We start from the raw sequence: 17,619 nt of genomic DNA, 5'->3' as shown, positions 1-17,619 counted from the left end.
TTTTGACACGTCATCGGTTCACAACTGTGCAGATCGATGCTCATGCTGTTGATCCCTGGATTGTCTGGTACAGACTCGATTATTTACAGACTGCCGCCATATAGCTGGAATATTGCTGAGTGCGGCGTAAAACTAAACTCACTCACTCACTCACTAGTATTCTGGGCCTACATTTTCGAAGCTCTCTTAGCGATAAGATAGTCGTAAGTTCATGTTAATGTATGGCACTTACGACTATCTTAGCGCTAAGAGCGCTGAGCTTTCCGTAGTCAAGCAAGGCCTAATGCCATTGTGACAGAGGAATTAGCATTGTGACGTCATAACTGTAAACCATTATGACGTCATACGTCTTGCGGTATTACACTAGTGTAATATTGCCTTATTATTACCTACGAGGGCGAACATATCGGGGTTCATATTTTTCATACGATGCCCTAGGGCAAAATATCACTTTGTCATGGTGACGTGACGTCATGAACAATGGTATGATGTCACGTTTCTTTTATAACGTTGCGTTCTACATGCGGCGATGGCGGGTAGCCAGCCTGTGTTTGAAAGTAGATTTGGGTTTATTTTCCTCAATTTGACGACACTCGTGCCTAAACATCGGTATATCCCTCGCTCTCGCTCGGGAAATACCAACATTTAGGCACTCGTGTTGTAAACATAGTATGACATGGGCACTCATATAATATCCTCTATATAATATTACATAGAGGATATTTTGTTAATGTAGTCAAATAACATCGAGTGGTCTGACAAAGTTGACATGTTCACGAGTGGCGCATATCAACCTTGTCAGACCATGAGATGAAATATATATGTTACTTGACAACATTAACAAAATATTTTATTTATTATATTTTGATCAGTGTGTATATATGATCGAGACATCGAGTAACTATTTAATAAGAAAGTAGTTCCAGGCGAAAGTGATATTCTACTCAGTGAGAATACCATTTTTTTCACCAATATTTACAGTATTTCACCCTTAAGAATATAATAAACTGCAGTATCTTCCACGGGCGAGTAATAAAGAAAAATACTTGATGTACAATGCAAGTATCTGATGTTCTATAGTATGATCCACCCCTTGCGACATTCTGGGGAGCAGGGTTTATTCATACCAGCCTTTCATCAGGTATCCGCAGTGTCTGATACAGTTATCAGTGAGTAAGTGTGTAACGCTGCACTGAGCAATTGTCCAGATACATGAAGGTGGTCTGTAAATATTCGAATCTGGACCAGACAATCCAGTGATTGATACAATGGCATGTATCAACAAAGTTGACCCCCCGAGCCCCTAAGTCAACTCTTACGAAAATCATGGGTTGCTGAAGACCAATTCCAACCTGGATTTTCACGTAGTGAGATAAAGAGAGTTTAGTTTTAACGCTGGTTTGAGCAGTATTTCAGTTACATTACAGCGTGTTAGCTTAATGTGGGAGGAAAACCCGAAGGAACCCACGCCAACCACTGGTGACCCCCACGGGTACGGGTATGGTGATGACATCAGTGATGTTCTTTGTTCCAGGAAGGGACACTTGCTTTCCGCGACAGAGAATGGGTCCTGAGACCAAAGACAGGCTTTAAGCCGGGTAGTCCTGTACAGTATGAAATGGAGCCGTACCAGCTGCCGGACTTTGGAGTCGATTTCAAATTGAGACGTAAGTAACGTTATTGACTGGGGACTCGGGTTACAACAGCTTTGAGCTGTGTTTCAGCAACACCACGGCGTGGGATGAAAGTCCCAAGTAACACAACTAGTACACTGTAAGCAGCATGGTGAACTGAGATTCGAACAAGGTAGCGATGGGCGGCACCTTAGACACTGTACCTACCAAGCCCCATAACAGTTAGGCCGTATTATAAAGAACATAATGATATTCATTGTATCAGTTTTAAGAGATCTACACACCAACAGACTTCATCCAAAACGAATACCTATAAAAGCATGTAGTCGGGCTGATTGTATTAAAAAAATATACATTTGGGGAGGATATTTTTAGTATTTTCTTGAAAAACAACATATTTTTTCTCTGAAGGATGGAAAAGGCACAATGAATATTTTTATAAAAACATATTAAATATACTTTCAAGGAGAACCAGTTATTCAACCTGTTTATGTTGATGTTGGAGGGATATATCCATAAGACATCCATTCCCCTGAAAATTGTTCATGTCATGTAAATATATTTAAGGTTGAGACTGTTTCCAGTGATGCATCATGTTTTCAGCATCCACAGGAAACTCGGCCGAACCCAGCACGCCATCTCCTCACGGCGTCCCCAAACCTACGGCACCTACAAGATCCAAACGGGATGTGACTGCATACAACGTGGACGTGCTCGCCGTCATCGACTACAGCATCTATTCAGAGTAGGCCTGCTACGTATATATTTCCTACACTTACAGGTCCCATGCAACCTATACTGTCATTAGAGGTGGTCAAACCAATAGGATGGTCAGATTCGAGCGTTAGGATTATTGCGTGTCTTGGAAGAGCGTTGCTATATATATTACAGGATTGTCCGGCCAAGACTCGATTGTCGTGTAACTCGAAACATGCTAAATGTAAACATGTGTAACACTATAAAATGGAACCACATCAAGTCATACTTACATGGAAAACGGATCTATGTGTTTCATTTAGTCTTTTGTCCAAGATATTTTTATGGATTAAACAGGGTAACTGCTCAGTGTATTCACGCATCCTTCTTATTTTTAATGCATTCAAGGGAGTCATATGTTGTTAGTTAAACACAGTGCAACTGTCAAAAGGGTAGCAGAATGTGTGTTCTTGGACTAGAAGATATAATCGATGCCAGGTTACATGCCCATGACACTGACATCACTGGTCAGAGTTGCCCCCCCTTGGCGTGCCAGAATGTTATGATAGTGGGATTGAATACAAAATTCGTAGCTGAATTTCCCTATAAACTTTCTCTGATGTTGTAAACTTGCATCATTTTGGTCCTTAAACCCTAAAAGAGTTGACATGTTGTGGCATTGACTCAATGTTCACTCATTCACCGACGTATAGCGTCATGAGAACCAGCGAGCGCTTTCAGTGAAACATGTTGCCGGAACTCAGTGGCAATATAATACCGTTCATTTAATTAACCTGGATCATTAACTCAACTGGGCGAGCGTAGGGGGATATCTGTATGAACACTGGATTAGGCAGGTCACGTACTTGTCACATTCCTGCGTGACACTTGAATGGCGAGGGATATCAATTGACTTATATAATCATTTTTTTTATAATTTCAGTAAGCTTCTCTCAATCCACTGGCAATGTTTAGATATGCACCAAGTTTAAATAACCGTATCGGCTGTTGTCTTATGTTGCAGTTAAATTAATCAACGAACCTTAGTCCTAGATTTAATGAAAATCGAGTCGGCCATAGGTTTAGGCCATCCTCTGAAACTGTTGTCCTTCACGTTTTGTAGGTAAGCTTAACGGCGAAACTTTCTTATGATTATAGAACAGCGGAAAGAGGTCACAGTTCGTCGTATACATTCACCGTTATCCGTTGTTCTGTTGCAGATATTTCGACAGGAGCCAACTGGGAACGGCGGCACTAAAACGAGATGATGCTTTGACAGAAATACGAAAATATTACGCCCACATAATGAATGGGGTAGGAAGGTTACATCATCTGTAGTGGACTCACGTTCGAACTACCTTCTATTCGAGACCAGTACCGTGTGTCATCACTGATTGTAAATGTTCCATCCATATCCTACTTGCTCTTTTGACTTAAAGTTTCAAATTTACAACATATTGACTCTCAATTCGTTGGATAATCAAGAGTGTGTAATCATTCCATGGGAACTTTTTCACCTTAAATATTGGCGTGTATTCTTTACAGGCTGGTCTAAATGTTTTTTGATTTGGATGCCAACCTTGAAAATATTCTGGATTTTGTTAAGAAGTATCATTTTCAAAAACCAACATACGTGTCATTCAGCATGGTTACCTGTAATCAGCTGACTAACTGGTTCAGTTCTTGAGTGAGTAAGTAAGTATGGTTTTACGCCGCTTTTAGCAATATTTCAACAATATCACGGCGGGGGACACCAGAAATGGGCTTTACACATTGTACCCATGTGGGGAATCGGAGCCGGGTCTTCGGCGTGACCAACGAACGCTTTTACCACTAGGCTACCCCACCGCCCCATCAGTTCTTGTAGTACTGGAATAAAGTTGTGTTTACCTTACTCAAATCACAAGGGATAACTATTTTAAATCACGAACTTTGAAGGATCTTTTAATAATGTCAGTTCTCATTTAATTATTGCAATGTTAAAAGAATTAGATTTGTTAAATGATTTGTAAATACATAAATATTCTATGATTGGAAGTTTAATTTAATAACTCAAATTGTTAGTGGCTGTACCCTTAAAGAGGGTTAAAGTATCGTAAAAGTATTGTCCTACTGAGAGGGCACGTAAGTCCCAAAACATTTGATCTAAATTTAAGTCTACCAGGTTTTTAGTCGTAGTATTTTTGTCATTTTAATGCATGGCTAAATCTCAGCATAAACGCCAATAGCTGAAGGGATGGTGTAAATCCAGCTAGGGTCCATGCAGGTAGCAAAAGTAATGTAAGTCCCCATGGACCCTAATATGGTGATCTACCTTCAGTTGTTGCCGATAAATAGCCCATTTTTACATTGTATTGTCCAAATATAGTTTTCTGTTTTTAAAAGATATATGCTAGCTAGTTTTAAATCATTTGTGATAATCTAGTCCTGTTACTGTCCTTCGGTGACAGGGTTTTATATATTATATGTATGTATTCTGCATTTAGAACTAGTTTTAGTCACGATATAGCTGAAATATTGCCGATGTGACTTTAAATCTTAACTCACTCACTCACTCACCTTACTCAAAATGTTTATAAAGCTGTAATCGTGTATACATCCTTTTAAAATGCACATAAATGGTCTGTTATATAAATTTATAAATCCCTTGTCTATTTATACCGATCATATATTTTCGCTGGATTTACAATATGACCACCAGTTTGGCTACCAGTTGACAACTTTGGTAACATTTCACGTTGAGAACATCTAGCTTGATTCATTAAACACTTTTGGAATTACAAAAAAGGTAATTTAAATTTATATCTTTAGGTGCATGGGGGCCTTGTCCTCCTCCTGTGATAGAACAAACATGCCATAAGACCAAGTCACCGATCCCGATATATTGTGGAGCCCGTTAAGACCAGCATAGGTGACGAGGACTTGTGGACTACAATCTGTAAAGATTACTATTGCGCATGATGGTGTAAATACGTTCAATAATTCTAAAATATTCGAAGATACGGATTTTCTATTTCCATATACTCGATATAGTTTGTCTATCCTTCCATCATCTGTGATGAAATCCATGGAAAAAATCTCTTTGAAACATGCATCTCCCATATTCCGGTGACACAGCTCGTAGACTATTACAAGTTAGAGACGGATAAGACTCCTACTGACTGACTGACTGACTGAGTTTGGTTTTACGCCGCTTTTAGCAATATTCCAGCAACATCACGGCTGGGGACACCAGAAATGGGCTTCACACATAGTACCCATGTGGGGATTCGAACCCGGGTCTTCGGCGTGACGAGCCAACGCTTTAACCACTAGGCTACCCCACCGCCCCGATAAGACTCCGATATATTGTTGAAAGCATGCTAGTGTTAAAGGTTTGTCAGCACCGTGTTAGTGTTCGGGTGCCCCACCATACTGGCAAACATCAAAGACTGATACACCGTGATATAACTGTCATAGGTCCCACACAAACGGACCAGACCTCTTGGAATCCAAAACCCTTCTCAGAATAATTTGGTTATAGCTTTAAACAGAAACGTAACCGTTACTTTTTTCTGGAGTAGAACGAATAAAGATGAATAACCAAGGGTCATATTTACGTTATATCTTCAGATCGCACTGCGGTATGCAGACATTGACGTCAGTGATATGGATCCGCCTATTGTCGTGAGGCTGGTTGGCTATTTCGTCGCGGAGGTACAGTGATATTTGATACACAATGTTTTCATGCACTTACGTTTATCTTCGTTCACGCTGAAATCCGAGCTTGGTAAGCATTATCAAACATGACGATCAAATGTACCTGAAAAAGGATACAGGCGTTTGTAAGTTTATAAGTAACGAGTAATCGCCATCGATTTCTTAGAACATATACCTGAATAACGTATATGGCCACAAAAAACGTATATTGCCACAAAGGTAAAGAAATCGGCAACAAATATACAAGTAATGATATTTTTAGCAACTGCGAAAATGACTTTCGATCTACGCACATTTATGTTTGACGTCAGGACGTTTACGCGTTCACATGTGGCAGTTATCGCAACGTTTCAAAACGGGGCAAATATATTTATTAATGATCAGTTCATGGTTAAATTACAAGTATACCAGTGTACATACTAGGAACGCAAACGTATTTTGTATTTATGGACCACAGGACGCAACGACGGCGGTATGGACTGAACCATACAAGGCCTTTGACCGCACCGAATACATTTACCACGTCGACGTCGACTTGTCCATTGACCGTCTGAAGAAATGGCGGCTGGAAACAGCGTTGCCTGTCAATGACCACGCCATGCTGTTCACCAGGTTGGTGTTTAGTTAATTCAAGTAATTCGTGTACAGTTGACACATCCACTGTGTATATGGGGTCAAATCATCCAAGCATATGCGATGAAATCATCCTTTTGCCTGAATTGTCGGAAAGTCAGGACAAAAGGTGTGTGTGGGGGGTGGGGGTGGGGGGGGTCTATGACGTGTTCGCCTATGTGAAAGTCGATCATTGTTTACTATTTCAGATACGCCTTGTCCTATCTCGAAGGCGGCAACGCGAATCTTGGAGTTGTCGGTACGTAGCCTGTTAATCATTTGGACCAGTTTACACATCATGTCTGTGACAGGTTACGTGTCCATTTCCAAAAATAAGTCAACCTTGAAACTGGAAACAAACATTGTAGGAATCGCTTTACACAGTGGCATCACATAAACAAGGGAAACATAATAATAATAATTATAATAATAATAATACGTTTGTCTCTACATCCTTTGAGCTTTCTGCTCAACAGAGAGGAGGGTTACCACCCCGAACCTCCCCAGCACAGATCCCCAACACCGCTTACTCATCTTCTCTATATGATTGACATCGAGCTCCTTGCCAAAGGAGATTCCAATGTAAAAGAGCAGGCTCTCCTTGTCGAGTCCTTTTCTAATGATATTGGCATGACATTTGCGCTTGACAAATGTAAAACTCTTCATTTGAAACGTGGCAAGGTAGTTAATGGTGGATCGGTCAAGTTACAAGGGGGGAGGAGTTATTGAGCATCTTGTGGAAGATCAGGCCTACACCTATCTTGGAATGCAAGTTCGAGACAAGCTCCAGAATGCTTCGGGCCGAGTACAAATCTCGTTTAAAAAAAATCTGGAGCTCAGAGCTAAATGCTCGAAACAAGGTCAAAGCCACCAATACTTTTGCTGTGCCAGTCCTTTCCTATTCCTTTGGAGTAGTTGACTGGACGAACAAGACATCCAGAGTCTTGACCGCCTGACCACGAAGGATCATGTCTGATAATAGAGCCCACCACCCTCGTTACACTCTTAACAGTTTATATATGCCAATCAATTCTGGAGGTCGGGGTTTGATTAATGTGGAGGCTCTTCATAATAGAATTTGATTGTGTACTTTTGCACATATTTATTGATCGGATGATCCGCTGGTGATGCATGTCAAGACTCATGATGAAAGCAAGGAATTCCACAGCTATTTTAAGCGTGCTAAGGTTGTTGGGCAGAATCTGAAATTTGATGTTGATTTTCTTTTTGCTGCTCAGGACCAGTCACTTCCCATTCGCAATCGCCTTAATGTGATTCTTAAGGAGAATATTAACATGAAGTGTCGACTTTGCAATGAATTCACAGAGACTGTCCAACACCTTGTCAGAGGATGCCCTTCCTTGGCACAAACAGCATATCTGAAACAACATGATGGCATGGCTCGCTGCTTCTACTACCGTCTTCGGCATGCCTGTGGCTTTGACTTCGAGGTCCGTCCTTGGTACGACCCTGAACATGTCCAGGCGTCATGGAAAATGATGCTTTCAAACTTCTGTGGAATAGGCCCATATACAACCTCAGCAGAATTCCTGCCAACAAACCTGATCTTCTCCTTTTTGATAAAACCAATGAATTTATTTATATCATTGAATTTTCTGTCCCTTTTGACAGCCATGTGATTGGCAAGATTCAGGAAAAGCATGATAAATATGCGGACCTCGCCTTTGAAATGTCTCGCTTGCATCCCAAGTACACTGTCGCCAGGCTCCCCATTGTTCTCGGTGCCCTTGGTTTGGTACCTCCTGATCTCTTGGCGCAGATCAGGAGAGTGCCCGGGTTCTCCACCGGGAGTACAGCCCTTCTGACATTCTGGCTAATGCAGAAGGCTGCAGTGTTGGGGAGCCTTCATATTCTCCGGAAAGTTCTTGGTGGGTTTGACAAGGCAGTGTTTCCTGGGAGAAGTCCCATTCGCTGTCTGGGCTACGTGTAGAGGGGGCAAGGGCCCTGAGCTGATGATGAGCCTTACCAGCCTGACTGTGCCAGGATCACCCGAACCCTCTCTGCTGCATTTTCATCTTTAATCTGTAAAACATAATAACAAAAAATGTATTTAGACACAGGCTTAGATGGTGAGTTTAGGTAGTCCGACGACCACTTTCAGCGCGGCATTTTTGAAAATACGCAAACAAGGAAGATGTCCAAGTTGTTTTAACGTGTCTGACAAATGGGACGTCTAAATTATGGGAGGACACCGTTGTAACTCGAGTTACCCCCCTTTCACGTATGACCCACCTTCAGTCCGTTTGAGACAAAATGATACCGATGAATTGCAATCTAACACAAACACAAATCGGCATAAAAGAATCAAACCAATGCGAACTGCAATAAACACAACAGACCAACTCTAGAAAATACTTGCATAATTTTTGTCACAAAAATAAAAAAGTTATTTAAGAAACTGTCATCATTTATTTGTTCGTTTTCCAAGTTTGTTACAAGGGCGGAGTGGCAACTAAAGGAACAGCCCGAAAAGCGAGATGCACGTGCATTAGTGACGTCAGAGACATGTGATTACTTCTGATTGACAAAGTGAGAGAAAATGAAAGTCTATAATTTAGCAAGTCTATGATTTTTTCAAGGATGAAAATGATAGGGGGAGACCCAAGTATGCAATTACTAAGTACAAGCCTGTGCAGCTGGGGTACGTGTCATCTCGCCAGCTCAAAAGTTTGTAGAGAACCCGTTAACGCACGTGCATCTTGCTTCATCGGTATCATTTTGTCTCAAACGGACTGTACAGTATACAAAGTTCACAATTGTCGTGTGCATCTGAGGTTTCAGCCAATAACTCAACCGATGCGAGTAAGTGAGTTAATTAGTGTCATCGCACATGCAATAATCTAGCCCTATAGCAATAAACGTGGCTAATGCGACATCCACTAGGCAAGCTTAAAACTCTAGACCGCCACATGTATATTACCACTGTCACTTTACTTCTGCTTATCACTTTGTGTACAGGATATGCTTTTGTGTACAGGATATGCTTTTGTGTACAGGATATGCTTTTGTCGGGGCGACGTGCAGCAACGACAGCGTCTCGCTTATTGAGGAGTCCAGCGACCGTTTTGAAGGGACAACCGCCACAGCTGCCCACGAACTTGGCCATATGTATGTATAAGGGGGCGTAAGGAACTACCGTTATATGTAACAAAGGTTAAGTGGTTCAGCTCTCAATAAAACATAGATATAATTCAAACCTGGAGTAAATTAATCCGTGTATAGACGATGTAATCTTATGAAATTCTTTATGAAATGAAGAGGACCTGTCCAAAGAACCAAGACTTTGCATTAATTGTATGTGAACAGTACCACTCCCAGTTGTAATGTGTAGATTTGGCAGCAACAAGACAACAGCAAGGAGGAAACGTCTTTGTAATGAAAGCACTCATTGGTCAGAACGTTTCCTAACTTCTATGATTTATGGTAAAAAGGCCTTGTCTGATTGGTACATGTCAAAGCAAGTACATGTCAAAGCGGCCATTATTTAACTAAGTAAAATGAAACCATTTGCTATTGACATTTTCTACATTTTGTTGCGATCTTTCAATTACAGAAACATCTTTTAAAGTTTTGATGATAGAGTTTGGAATATCTCTCTTGACATCACATTGATGAACAGGTCTTTCCCCAGATATGTGATGAATCTATCACTGTATAGAGCACCAAACCAGATTAAATGAATTTCATTTTTTTATTTGACAAAATACCATGAAATAGCCAATCAGTTGTCCGCCCTAACCCAGATTCACAATCAACGGCATCTAAGAGCGTTTTACTGCGACAAAGGTAGATCGATCGTGATGATCGGAACAACTCCAGAAGCGTTAGCAGAAAGTCGGTATATCAAAAATATATATAGTATTACATATTACGGATTAGGTCAACAATGCAATAGATATAATCATCTTATTACTTTAAAGTTTAGACGGACAATGCGAAATACTTTTTTTTTACCAGTGTATTCTGCTTGGATGTATTGATATTGATAAGTCTGTATTCGTTCACAGTATAATACTGCAGTACTTGCAGTGTCTGTATGGTGTTGTCAATATTTGTGGCAAGAATGCTACTATACGAGTATTGATCAGTAAGCATAGGATCGAAGTATAACGCCCAAGATCAACAGTCTTCGAATACTGGAAACAGTAAATTATTAATAATATTATATACATGCAAATATACGTTCTTATGTTTAGAGTTCGATGGATATCATTACTCACATCTCTCGTTAGTACTGCAACTCTGCCATCTAGAAAATGACTGTCGGAAAGATATGTTAAAAAATGTAATGCTCGTTATCACCTTACTTCACTGAACCTGGTACTTTGTCAGTAAATAATCGAGTTTGGACCAGACAATCCACTGATCAACAGCATGAGCATGTACACTCCGTATACATTCGTGTTGCTATACAGAACGTTCACATTCTTCACATCTTTCCAATTGATCCTGACTTCGTCAATCAATGTGTTCTCAGTTGCGGATGGAGTCCGCACATATATTATCAAAGCAAAAAGGACAAACATGAATCATAATCTGACTTTTCGTTAATTAGGGCAGTTTTACCAGGAATCTTACCGACCGGTTGAATAGGGGTTCAGTATACTTCATTATCTTACCCATACTGGAGGACTTACTGTAAAATTACTTTGCGTTTGTCCAATAAAAGCGCTATAGCAACACGGTGCTGACTGACACATTAGTATTGATGAATATTTTATTACGTAATGGAAATTACAAATAAATGTTTCCGCCAGATAAATGTTTCCGCTGGAACCATACCTTTATTTTTTTGGTTTTTGCGAGAATCGTTATTCCTCTCAGAGTCAAGCAGTTTCAAACAATGTCCTGCCTTGTTATTAAGACGACCTCTGTGTAGTCACACTCACGTGCATGCCAATCTCGAAATATCACATAACGTAAAAATAAGTCCTCATCCGTAATTTCGCAATGTGATCTTTCGGATTTCGTCAAGTTATGTAGCAAAAGAATTGCAATACTTGCCAGAAATACCGGGGGATGAACAAGAAGGTCTCTTGTTTTTTGTACGTAGTCTACTCCAGTCGAGTTTGAGAAATATAGTATAAACTATGTTTTCATTCAGTACATCAATTATCTTTCATACGTTCCAATGTAAAAGATCATCAACACATTCATGCCTTTGAAAAAGGCCGATTATGGTCAGACCCATCTCTCCGTTTCCGAAGCTGGAAATATTTAATCCTGAAACAGAAAAGTTCGACACGGCATTTAAAGAAGATGATTGATTGATTAGCCCGTGAACATCTGGTTAGAATTGATCTTCAGTAACCCATACTTGTCGTAAGAGGCGACAAAAGGGACCGGGTGGTCAGGCTCGCTGACTTGGTTGACACGTGTCATCGTATCCCAATTGCGTAGAACGATGCTCGTGAGGTTGATAACTGGATTGTCTGGCCCAGACTCAATTATTTACAGACATATAGCTGGAATACTGCTGAGTGCGGCGCAAGACTAAACTCTCTCACTCACTCATTGTAGGCATATGTTACATTCAGTCTAGGAGCGGAACATGACGGATCTGGTAACATTTGCTGGAAAGATGAGAAGTTCTTGATGTGGCCAAGTTTGACGTCCACCAACATCTACCACGTATGGGAATTTTCCCACTGCTCCGTCACCTATTTCAAGATCCATCTTGAAGCACTTGTAGACACTCAGTAAGTACTCAGCACGATGTGCATGAACACAAGACGTCTTTTTGTACAACCAGTTCTTGGAATAAATCCTACTTCCGGTTTCATTGATGCCAAGAAGATGGTCTGGCTATGTATTATGTCCAGCAGTTGTTGCTGCACTTTGTGGTCAAAACTTCATGTCAGTTTTAGGAAAGGGAAGTATGAATGTCGTCTGTGTATAATCTTGCAACTAGATAAATGTTTTGTCCAACTTTCGCAGGGTTTTACCTTGTTCTTGTTTCCTAAACCAAAGATATGTAGATAATTAAGGCTCTCTCCGTATCTTATATAATGAGGGGTGGTGGGGGTAGACTAGTGGTTAAAGCGTTCGCTCCTCACGCCAAAGACCCGGGTTCGCTTCCCCTCAATTATGTTGCTTAGTACAGCAGTGTTTTTCCTTCACAGAGAAGGTTCCAAGTGTCTCGGTGAGGTCGCAGAAACTAATGCAGATGTTTTTGACGTTGCTGGTAAAAGGCATGCCCAGGATTTCACCATCAATGAGCAATGTGAACTAGGCGTGGGAGCTGGGTCAACCATCTGTCTTGTGAGTGAGCAAACAACCTGCCTTATCATTGCACACTGCCTAGAATATTCCAGAAGTACTGAAGTTTTAGGTTCATCGGCATAATTTCAGCCATATAGTATATTCCGCTAAGACGGTGACATGCTAATATGCGAATCTGGAACAGTCAGTCCTGTGTCTGGACACGTAATGTCATGAACACCGAGACACACAATCAACCGTGCCTCTGAGACCGACCGCTTGATTTTGTCAGTCCCTTGCTGGGTACCAATGAAAACTCGGGAATAAGAGTAAAGTCAACTAAAAAAAAAGTCAGAAAAAAATCAAATGATACTACAATAGTCGTCTGCAGTGAATATGCACGTACTATTTTTTCTCTTTAATGGTATTTTAGAAGGAAACCTGTAATCTACGTTTCAGGGTCTGACACCATTGGAAACATTGTGTGGATTATTATACTGTGAAATACCTGGCTATGCAGGCTACTGCCAGGGGATATATCCAGCTCTTGGTACCCAGTGTGGAAGTGGGAAGGTAGGCGATGCCGAACTATTTCTTTAAAACTGCCAGTCTATATAGCAAGCCGTTGTTACCCAATGTGGCAGCAGGAATGGAAGCGATGTTAACCTGTTTCCTTAACACCACCAGTCCAGATCCAGTCCTTGCTACAGTACATGGTGTGGAAGTGGGAAGTTAGGTGATGCTAAACTGTTACTCCAAAACGTCTAGACAGTCTGTCCACAAGTGTAGACGTGGGAATGTAGGCAGTGAAAAATTGATGCTCAGCAGGTGTATATAAGTGAAGTGTATGAGTGAGTGAGTTTAGTTTTACGCCGTACTTAGGAATATTCCAGCTATATGGCGGTGGTCTGTAAATAATCCAGTCTGGACCAGACAATCCAGTGATCAACATCATGAGAATCGATCTACGGAAGTTGGATACGATGACATGTGTCAATCAAGTCAGCGAGCCTGACAACCCGATCCCGTCAGTCGCCTTTTTACGACAAGCATGGGTGCTGAAGACCAATTCTAACCACAACAAACAAACAAACAAACAAACAAACAAACGTTTACCAATGTTTGTTTTCTTACAGTGGTGCCAGGGAGGGCAGTGTGTCGACACCAATGATACATCCATTACATCAGGTGAATATGATGATTTTTTCTTTCTTTTTTTTTCGTTGCGTTGCGATTGGTTAGCCTAGTGGTTAGTGCGTTCGCTTATCATGTTGGTTTCGATTCCAAGCATATACACCATGACTGAATACAATAACGGTGTCTCGCGCCATTATAGCAGAAATATTGCTAAAATCGCCTTAAAATCCATCTCACTAACTCTATGTGTGTATGGCGGAGGTCTGTAAATAATCGAGTCTGGACCAGACAATTCAGTAATCAAAAGCATGAGCATCGACCTAGGCAATTGGGATACGCTGACATGTGTCAGCCAAGTGAGCCTGACCACCCGATCCCGATCTTACTGCCGCCGTGGTGTAGTGGTTAGAGCGTCCGCCCTGAGAGCGGAAGGTCGCGGGTTCGATCCCCGACCGCGTCATACCAAAAGACGTTAAAATACGGTACTTGTTGATCCCTGCCTGGCGCTGGGCATTAATGGGTACAACAAGGACTGGTCAGCTCGGAGTCAGTATAATGTGTCTGAGTGGGGTATTCATGCTACACTGCGGCATGGTATCTCAGTGGGCTAGCACTATAAAACCAGCTTCAGTCTGGGCTAGTACAAGCAGCCGCACATACACATACACACGCAGCATGCACGTCGTCATATGAGCGAAATATTCTCAAGCACGACGTTAAACCCAATTTCACCTCACCTCAATTCTAACCCGGATCTTCACGGGTCAGTGAACACCAAAAGTCGAAGCGGTTAGAACACTGTTCGATTCAAAAGGGAAATTACACTTTTCAAGAATTGACGTAGTTCGTCCTCTCATACATATCAGGGGATCCATTATTGTCACTGATTATTTGAACATCCTTTTGTATAGCCCTGAGTATAACGGATTCCCTGGCCTATTTCATGTCAATTTCAGGTAGGTAAGTCAGCTGAAGGAACTGCTCCATCATCAAACATCGATCGTTTGCAGCTTTGTAAACCTTTCTAGTCCAGTTCTAAAGTTTTCGGATGTTTACAGAAACATCGACACAATGTCATACCTATGGAATCCTGGAAGGGACATTGTCGCGTTGTCGCATTGTCGCGTTGTCGCCCTCTCAAAAACAAGCAAAATGAGGCAAAATTAACCAAAGCGCGACAATGCGACAACGCGACAATGTCCCTTCCAGGATTCAATACATATCTGTAAAGGAAAGGAGTATGCTCGTTGAAATGCGGATGCAATTGTCCTGTCCAGACAGAATTCATGAATGAGGACTTCTTGCTTTTAGCGTATTGTCTTTGACATACGATGAGTGAGTGAGTTACGATTTTAAGTCACATCGACAGTATTTCAGACATATCGTTAACATTAGATGACACCGTCCGTATTTAGTAAAACAATCCTCCTGGAAAGGAGGAAAGGAGGAAAGTGACAAATGTATATGTTTGGTCAGCATAAGGAAATGCCCCCTATATCGGTGCATCCCTTTCGTTTGTCGTTTTCGATCTTAACAAATACTAATTCTTGGACTTTTGTTCCAGATAGTTGCCCCCTTGGTGAGACGGCGACCGTGTACGACACAGGACAAGATTGTTTTTCATACATCGAGGACTATGGCTCCAGCTCCTGTTACACAATAAAAGGCCTTTGTTGCAGCACTTGTGATGCTCGTAGTTCGGGTGTAGATGGTACGTCCTTGTAAATGTTCGGTAGGTCTACAGACCACATCTTATATAACGAATTTTCCGACCAGGATTAGTGTAAAATAGTTCCTAGCACTGAATCGGACGGTTGATACAGTCCCCTAGCCCTGAACTGTTATGGGTGATACAGGCGGTTGGTTTTCCGACTGAGATTCAGCGTGTGACTGGTGTTGGTTTAATTTACAATTTATGAGTGGGTGAGTGAGTATGGTTTTATGCCGCTTTTAGCAATATTCCAGCAACATCATGGCGGGTTGTCAAACGTTAAATCACAAAAAGATATTAGATATTCTATCGACGACGACCCATATGCCGTACTAATATATACGTGTTCCGTTTCAGGATGCGAGTACGGTGACCGCTACACGTGGTGTGACAAAAAAGTTCTGCGACCCTAAGTTGAATGAGACCATGTCGGATGGCACAGAGTACCAGGTAGTCTGCTGCCAAACCTGTGGATGGACGGGCGACCTTTACCTTGACGAAAACCATGCTGTGTCTTTGAAGGAAGGGAATATATTTCACACCTGCATATTCTTCTTTCTGGCTTTGCAGTTTCTCCATTTCGAATTCTTGCCCTGAAAATATGGCTTGTGTTCATTTTGATTATAAACTGTGATATAGTTGTGACAAGTTATGACGCAAGGCCTTTCATGTATGTTTAAGGCCCTTGATGTATCTTTAAGGCCCTTCATGTATCTTTAAGGCGTTTCACTAAAAACAAATCTGTGACATCATTCGTTTGGTTTAAGCAATCCATTACCGTTTCGGTTGCTCACAGATTACTCCCTTCTAAATTTTCATGAACTTTCCTTTCATTCATATACGCAAAGTAACGCCTTATCCAATTTTATCGCCATCTTTATTTGTGCAAATACTGACAATACGTGCCCGCCAGCAATCACATGACAGATTTGTAAACGCAGTCACGAAGCAGCTTTCAGACGCATTGGACAACACCTCGTTAGGTGTGTTTAGTTTCATGCCGATTTTAACAACATGTCAACAATATCACGTCGGATGTAACCAGAAATGGGTTTCACACATTGTATCCATGTGGGGAATCGAACCCAGGTCTTCGGCGTGGCAAACAAAGCCTACTAGGCTACCCCACCTCCCAACAATACCTGAACAAAACAGAGAAGTAGCCCTTATAATGGCAACAGTTCTCTCCCAAACCACCTATGCCTTTTTGCAGGATTATATATATGATAAAGTGATTCCTTTACACTGTTTGGCTGAAGAGAGGCTGTACTGTTCCAGAACAATTTACTGAGCAGAGTTGTAGCCCTTGGCCATATGACTTCCGGTTCTACTACTGGAGCTCACTGTGACTAGGATCCTGAGTATATTGAAACAATATCATGATTGGTCGTTTTTTTTCATTTCGTTACATGTATGTGATATGTGTTTCACAACGTAATTTTCTTAGGATATATATTCATGTGTTATAAATCTTATTATCGGCAAGATATTAAACTTTATTTCAGTCTTATGAGCGTCCATGTAAGTGAGCTCATTGGTATCAATGCATAATGTTTTGACATATATTCAATTTACTATCAGAACGCAAGTGTCACAGACCTACAGTGTTAAGCCTGAGATGCCAAAATGTTTTAAATGTGTGATTTGTTAATACATATGGACTATACATAAGGAATTCCTTGTGTTACAAAACCCTATATGTTTTGTTGATTTTTAAAAACAATAAGCGATATGGTTACAGGACAACTGGAATATGAAAGGCACAGGGTCTGTAAGTCTCGCGATGCGATACTCCCGTACTAAGCTGGTTCCCCGGCTCCCTTTGTCCGCGCCAACTTGCGACGGGGCCCAGCTTATTTCCGGTACCAGATTTCCGATGACAACTGGATATTCAAGATCCAGTTCTGG

At 41.2% G+C, this 17,619-nt stretch overlaps 1 protein-coding gene across 1 annotated transcript; it reads left to right on the top strand.

Moving 5' to 3' along the window:
• Positions 1-1,081: 1,081 nt before the first annotated feature.
• LOC124262742 (metalloprotease mig-17-like) lies at positions 1,082-17,221 on the top strand. Its single transcript, XM_046697289.1, has 14 exons — positions 1,082-1,141; positions 1,535-1,667; positions 2,238-2,379; positions 3,551-3,644; positions 5,943-6,026; positions 6,487-6,641; positions 6,851-6,900; positions 9,659-9,770; positions 12,200-12,361; positions 12,785-12,923; positions 13,323-13,436; positions 14,000-14,051; positions 15,565-15,711; positions 16,069-17,221. The coding sequence occupies exons 1-14, from the start codon at positions 1,082-1,084 to the stop codon at positions 16,122-16,124; spliced, it is 1,500 nt and encodes a 499-aa protein (XP_046553245.1). The 3' UTR covers positions 16,125-17,221.
• Positions 17,222-17,619: the final 398 nt, after the last annotated feature.

This window comes from Haliotis rubra, unplaced genomic scaffold (assembly GCF_003918875.1).
Source record: "Haliotis rubra isolate DU_JTF1 unplaced genomic scaffold, ASM391887v1 Scf851, whole genome shotgun sequence".
NCBI lineage: Eukaryota > Metazoa > Mollusca > Gastropoda > Lepetellida > Haliotidae > Haliotis > Haliotis rubra.
The sequence above is the reverse complement of the archived record's forward strand: the minus strand, read 5'-3'. Positions and strand labels throughout refer to the sequence as shown.

What these genes read in the sequence shown, in the direction of transcription:
- LOC124262742 (XM_046697289.1), top strand. Translation starts at nt 1,082, where the DNA reads ATGATCCACCCCTTGCGACATTCTGGGGAGCAGGGTTTATTCATACCA. An exon ending in TCATACCAGCCTTTCATCAG is followed by an intron (nt 1,142 to 1,534) that starts GTATCCGCAGTG and finishes TCTTTGTTCCAG; the next exon opens with GAAGGGACACTTGCTTTCCG. An exon ending in GACTACAGCATCTATTCAGA is followed by an intron (nt 2,380 to 3,550) that starts GTAGGCCTGCTA and finishes GTTCTGTTGCAG; the next exon opens with ATATTTCGACAGGAGCCAAC.